At 37.7% G+C, this 7,005-nt stretch overlaps 1 protein-coding gene across 1 annotated transcript; it reads left to right on the top strand.

Moving 5' to 3' along the window:
• Positions 1 to 137: 137 nt before the first annotated feature.
• LOC132036850 (uncharacterized) lies at positions 138 to 4,610 on the top strand. The gene is made up of 2 exons (XM_059427247.1): positions 138 to 793; positions 3,210 to 4,610. Exon 2 carries the CDS (start codon positions 3,456 to 3,458, stop codon positions 4,278 to 4,280), a length of 825 nt encoding a protein of 274 aa, XP_059283230.1. The 5' UTR covers positions 138 to 793; positions 3,210 to 3,455; the 3' UTR covers positions 4,281 to 4,610.
• Positions 4,611 to 7,005: the final 2,395 nt, after the last annotated feature.

The following is a 7,005-nucleotide window of genomic DNA, read 5'->3' as shown; positions in this document are numbered from 1 at the left end:
AAAAAAGGGGCTATGGAAAAAATACCGGTATGGATCGGGTTAGTAGGTACGGATATTAAGTATTGTGGGGGCCAAAAGCTGTGAGAAAATTGCAGAATGGTTTCGTATCACCTATACGCATGAATGTGCAACACGTTGAAGGAGAGACTCACATTTGCTCGAATCCTGGTTGCAGTAACAATCAATCAGAAATATCCTACGAGTGTAACATTTGAAATGAGAATGGATGCGAGATTGAACAAGCAGTGATATATGAATGGAAACCGATCCTATGTCCTAACTGTAAGAACTATGGCCACGAATTGAAGGATTGCAGAAAACACAAAAAAGAGGAGGAAATTAGGAAGGGGAAGGTGCAGGCCCTAACTAATAAAGAGGAGGTACTAGATGCGGCGAACAATGGGAAACCAACTAATGGGAACCCAAATGATGCACGAGGAAGCAGGAATTATTACCGCTACAATAAGCAAGCGAAATATGCACAAAAAAGGGAAATGGCAAAACCAGAGAGGATACAAGATCAGAACAGATTTGAGATACTGGGGAATGAACAAGGTGATGGAGAACATGACGCGCAGACAGTAGGGCCAGGACGGCAGCAAAGCAAGACCGAGATATACCTAGTTCGTCTACCCCTATAGACGAACATGGTGGAAGTGTTCCAATACATAGGAAGGGAGGGGGTCACCCCCTTCCTCATGGATAGAATTGGCTTTTGGAACACCAGGGGACTCAACTACCTTGCAAAACAACAAGAAATGCAACCGTTTATGCATACCAATAGAGTAGGGTTGTTTGTGTCACGCCCCGAACCTGGCTCCGGACGTAACAACCGCACCCGTGCTCCCGATCGCATGTGACCGAGCGAACCAATTGCAATGGGCCGAATCAACATGTGATATAAAAACATAATCGAATGTGGAAACAACTAAACACACGCTTTGATATACTAAAAGTCTATCAAATCATAATGCGAAAATACTTAGACAATTCGAAATATTCGAACGTAGCCAACATGGCTTAAACAAAAACAAGCGAACAAGCGCCAACAAGGCTAACATAATAAATATCCGACCGTCCGAACCGTGTCTATGAAGCCTCTAAGAATCCGAATAATAGCCGTTCATGAACCGAAATAACTAGATACGACAACGCCACGAAGGAATTTGGGGCTCGCCAAAGAGTCGATACGTGCACTCTAAATAGCCGAGTCGTCAACCCGTATATCGTTGCACCCTCGCATCGCGAGATGCGGTGCCCCCGCTAATAAAAGGGACATCGAGCATTTGAATTGTGCTGGTATGTAAAGCAAATCGGACAATAAAATACTAAAGCGAAGGGGCGAAAGCGCTAAACGCAACCGTAATCGCAAGGAAGTAGAGCTATGAATACTCCACGCTTCCGTATCCGAATCATCCGTATTATCCGTGTTTGTATATGTGGGGCCTCGGCCAATAATAAATGCACGCTATGGCCTCGGCCTAGTAGGTCACCAATGGCCTCGGCCATGTATACATACACAAGGCGTGTCGTGCCCCGGGCAAAATCACATATGTATAATTATGGTTAATTAATAGTGGACCGAGACCATAATAACAATGAACAATCTTCGAACCGAAATAGACATCTTTGGACCGAATTGAAAACACCGATTGTTCTCGAGCATCTTGAATTTCTAGACCGAGACTCCGCGTGGTAACAATACATAAGTCTATAAAGATTACGTCTTTAGTTCATGATATTCAAATTGACAACCATGAACGAATTCAGAATCGCAACCCTAGAAGATAACAGTCTATATCATATCATGAAACTAGGGCTAAACTATATTCGAGTCAAATTACCGACAAGTATGAAGAATGAGGCGTAGGAGAATCATGAACATTCCCTAACGTAGATAGTTAGCCTCGCATACCTTAATTCCGCCTTTGAGCGTAATACAATGTTCGTCACCCCTTTCAACTTTGATCTATATCAATACAAGTCAAAGGGATTCTATATTAGAAATAATATTCATGCTTTTGTCATCTAAGCATTTTATCAAACACTGAGGGGCATGAAGCTCCACAACCTTCATTAATGGTGTTTTCTTCACCCAATCCCCATTCTATTACTTCTAGCCGATTCTACAATCCCGGTTAGGTGTAATTAACATCATTCTCCATCACCCATATGATTATAACAATCTCAAGTCAACAATCCAAAACCCTACTATAGTTCGTGTAATTCTCTTTACTAAACCCGTTTACTATTCTCCCAAGAACTCATCAATTCACTATTATGAATGTTAGAGTGTAGGAGCATTACCTTTTTGACGTTCAATCCTCTTGAATTTGGATTCTAGGGTTTCCACCTCCAACAATAATGTTCCAATCACAACTCTATGGATTAGAAGGGTTTACTCAAGAGAAAGAGATTAGGGACTTGAATTTAACCTAGAATCATGATAAAACTTACCTTGGAGGTTCTTGAGGCTTGGGACTTGTCTCTCTCGACTTTAGGGTGATTTTTTGTGACTAGGGATGTTAGGGAAATAAACCCCAAGCTTTAATATAACTTAAAACGCCCAACTTTTGACCCGAAATCGACTTGCTTTTTGCGATGGGTCCGCGATGCGGTGAATCTCGCAACATTCTGCGGTAACTACTCGAGTGCGCGATCGCCCCCACGAAGCGCCATCGCCTCTCACGCGCCATCACGCGCTCTCACGCGCCATCACGCGCCCCGAGAAGCGGTGTGTGTTGGTTTTGCGCAGTGTTCGGTAAAATAGGCATAACTTCTTGTACATAGCTCTGTTCAAGGCCCATAATATACCTTTGGAAAGCTATTTCAAAGGGCTACAACTTTCATGTTTTAAGTTTCCTCAAATTCCCAACAGATTTTCACGAAATTCGACTGGAAGTCAGACGTATCAAAAACTTAGCCGATTCCATAGACTTTTAAACGCCTTACTATTTGCCATATTGAGACGATCATATATCCTTGCTCCGATCTCTGATTGGCCTGGTCCTTATATCGTTAGAAAGCTATTTTTACGTACTACAACTTTCATTAAGGGTACTTCCCCAAATTCCCAACTAATCAAAGAGTTATCACTGCCCGAAGTGGGCCTATCAACCATTTTCGCAAAACGTTCAAACCTTCAATTTTTTCACTAAAACTCTAATGATATGAGTCTAACCTTAGTTCTTAGATACGGGGTGTAACAGTTTGGTCTCTTGGAAATAAAGGTTAAGAGGGCAAAGGCTCAAAACGTCTCTCTTAACCTTTGCAAAGGATGGTCGTTTAGCACTAACTTAGCCCAACACCCAGGGGGAAGAATATGAGTCCTATGGAAACCTCACATCTATGAGGTAAATATTAAGGAATGTACAGAGCAACTTATTCACTGTGGGGTGGTGCATAAAGGTACAAGGAAGAGTTTTCATATTACACTAGTATATGCATTCAATGACATGGCATTAAGGAGGGGTTTCTGGCCGGATATAAGAAGATTGCAGGGGAAAATGATAGGCCCTTGGGCAATTATGGGAGATTATAACTATGTAATGGAAAGAACAGAAAGAATAGGAACTCCGGTAACCATGGCTGAGATAAGGGACATGAGACAATGCATGGAGGAATGTGAGCTGTCAGAGCTAAAGTCATCAGGGGCGTATTTCACATGGTGCAATAAGCATAGTGCAGATAAAAAGGTATTTAGCAGAATAGATAGAGTAGTCACAAATAATGATTGGGTCATAGACTTGCCTGATTCAGAGGTTCATTTTATGAATCTTGGACTGTATGACCATTCACCTAGAATAATACAATGGGAAGGTGGAACAAAACAAAGGCAGCCGTTTAGATATTTCAACATGTGGAGGCTGGATCCTGAATATAAGCTGAAAGTACAGGGGGGATGGAACACTGATAGACGGAGAACTAAGATGTATGAGCTAGTGGCCAAGTTGAATAAATTAAAAGGGGTGCTTAAGGGGCTGAACAAAACCAATTTCAGTGAAGTAGAGCAAAAAGCTGATCATGGAATGCAAGCTCTACAAAACTGCCAAACACAGGTGCAATCCAATCCTTTAGATGTTGCTCTGATTTTGGAAGAAAAGAGACTTGCACAAGAATGCAGGAAGTGGAATAAGGCAAGGGATATGTACTTGAGGCAGAAAAGCAAAGTGCAATGGTTGACACAAGGAGATCAAAACACAAAATTTTTTCCTGCTACACTTAAAGCAAGAAGGAATGCAAACAGGGTATTCACTATAAAAGATGGTCAGGGGCAATAACAAACCAAACCCCAGGAGGTAGCTAATGCCTTCATTAATTTCTATACTAAGTTGCTAGGGTTTAATAAAGAGGACAGGACAAAAGTTTGTCCAAGGCTAGTCAGATGCGGACCAGTGGTGCAAGAGGAACACCAGGAACAGTTGATACAACCTATAACTGCTGAAGAAATTAAGACAGCTTTATGGGCAATACACGGTGACAAAGCACCTGGACCAGATGGGTGCAGCAGCCAATTTTTCAAGGACAACTGGGATGTGGTAGGGACTGATGTGACTGCAGCTGTACAAGACTTCTTTAGAACAGGAAAACTGCTGAAAGTAATCAATACCACTTTGCGGAAATAGCTAGAGTTTTACAAGAGTATAAATATAAACTCGGTTATCAAGCGGCTATTTTTGATATGACAACAAAATTTAAGAAGTATTTTTTTCCCATTCCAACTTTATTTATATTGGGTTCTCTGTTAAATCTTTGTTTAAAAATGTCTTATACTAAAGCATTGGTTACTCAAATATATACATTTTAAGAAATTGAAGAAGGAGTTGAACCATCTTTAGCTGAAGCCGACCTCGCTATTGATGCTGAGTTTAGAAAAGTTTTTAGTCATTATTCTAATTTGGAAGAACATGCTACACCCGTTGCTCCACGCCTTACTACTTCTCAAAGTAGCAAAAAGGGCTTGTCGGGTTTGTCGCATTTAAAAGTTTTACATTCAGATCCAACTCCTTCTTGTAATGCAAACTTTGATGAATATCACTTTTATTTGATGCGAGCCAAATGTGGATATCAAGGAACTAGATGATTTGGACGTCTTAGCATGGTGGAAGAAATACAAGGCAAGTCATCCGATACTCTCAAGAATGGCTCGAGATATCCTTACGGTTCAAGTATCAACCATGGCTTCGGAGAGTGCATTTAGCCAAGGAAGACAAAAAATTGGAGACCATAGACACTCATTATCCGGATTTAGCTTGCAAGTACTAGTGTGCATTCGCGATTAGATTAGATCGGAGCGACACAACCAAAACTTAGAAGCAGTGGAAGGCAAAGAGGAAGAGATTGAAGATTTGATAGCAAGTGGAGCGGACCAAATGGAAGACTTTGAAGATATCTCCATGGCCGAATATGATACAGGGGAAATTAACCAAATGATTGAGAATTGGTGATTTTATTATTCTACTATTTCTTTGCAATTCATGTATTATTTGCAAGTTAAAAAAAACTACAACTTGCAAATAAATGTTATCCAAGAATGAATAAAATATATGGCTCATTGAGCTTTCTTCTATTTACTTGTGTTCATATTTTACTTATATTAAGTTAGGAATATACTTAAAATATACTAAGAATATATTATAATACACATCTACTTAAATTAAAAACTAGAAAGTTATATACTTGAAAAATAACTAAAAATATACTAAGAATATACTTATGATATAAATATACTTAATTTATAAAATACGAATTTATAAACTTAGAAAAAAAATTAAGCTATAAATAACTTAAGTTATAATATATAAGTATATATAGTATACATATAACTTAAACATATATATACAAGTTATAAGTCAATATAGTGTGTGTGTATATATATATATATAACCTAAGTATATTGATATATATAATTCTATTCTTAGTATATTTTAGGTATATAGTATAACTTAAGCATATAACATATATATATATATATATATATATATATATATATATATATATATATATATATATATATATATATGTGTGTGTGTGTGTGTGTGTGTGTGTGTGTATATACGTATTCTTTGTTAGTCGGTAAATATATATAAACTTTACTTATGAACTTATATAACATATGTAAATATACCTACAATATACTAATAAATACTATAATATATATACTATACAAAAATAAAAAAAAAAATAAAAAAAAAAAAGAGAGGAGGTTTTGGACACTTTTGAACCGGACCGGTCCGGCCCCGTTATTTAACCTAGAACCGGAAACGGTTCCACAGCTTTAAACTGAAGCAGACCGGTTTGTTAACGATTCTGAGGTCAGTCGGTTCAAACCGGTTAACAGGTTTATAATATAGCTAAGAGAAAAAAGTAGTATTCTTCTATGGGAGTATATGTTAATGCATATGCTCTGATTATACGGGTCTGAAGGAATCATGCATTTGAACTTTGAAGTACAAAATATTAGAGGCACGAATGTAAATGAAAATTGGAAGATTTTTAGAGGCACAAATGTAAATACAAATTTTGCAGATACAGAAAAAGGTTAAAGCTAGAGTTGAAGTGATACAAATGACAAAGAAGGCTCAAACATGTCTATACTAAAGTTTTTTTTTTTTTTTTTTTTTTTTTTTTTTTGGTGTTAGATACTTCCTCGGTCCCAATTTGTTAGAAGGTTGACTTTGGGAAGTCAAACGGCTCTTTTTTTTACTACGATTTTCTCCAGCTCTTTTCATATATTGTAAATTATTAATTATGCAGGCTTATAGTAATTTTTTTGTATTTTTCAAATATGTAAATTTTATTATAAAATACTCGAAGAATCTATGTTTAACATTAAATCAAAGAAAAAACTGTTTAACTCCCCAAACTGATCAACCTTCAAACATATTGTGACAGAGGGAGTATGTAATAGGATGTTGTTTTTGGTCTTTTGTTAGCTGTAGGCCTAAGAGAGTATAACACCCTTCCTAGAAGGTGCTCTTTTTTGGTGTAATAATTTTGATGTTT

Source organism: Lycium ferocissimum, chromosome 11 (assembly GCF_029784015.1).
Source record: "Lycium ferocissimum isolate CSIRO_LF1 chromosome 11, AGI_CSIRO_Lferr_CH_V1, whole genome shotgun sequence".
In the NCBI taxonomy this organism is placed as follows: Eukaryota; Viridiplantae; Streptophyta; class Magnoliopsida; order Solanales; family Solanaceae; genus Lycium; species Lycium ferocissimum.
Note: the sequence above shows the minus strand (reverse complement) of the source record. Positions and strands in the feature narration are given on the sequence as shown.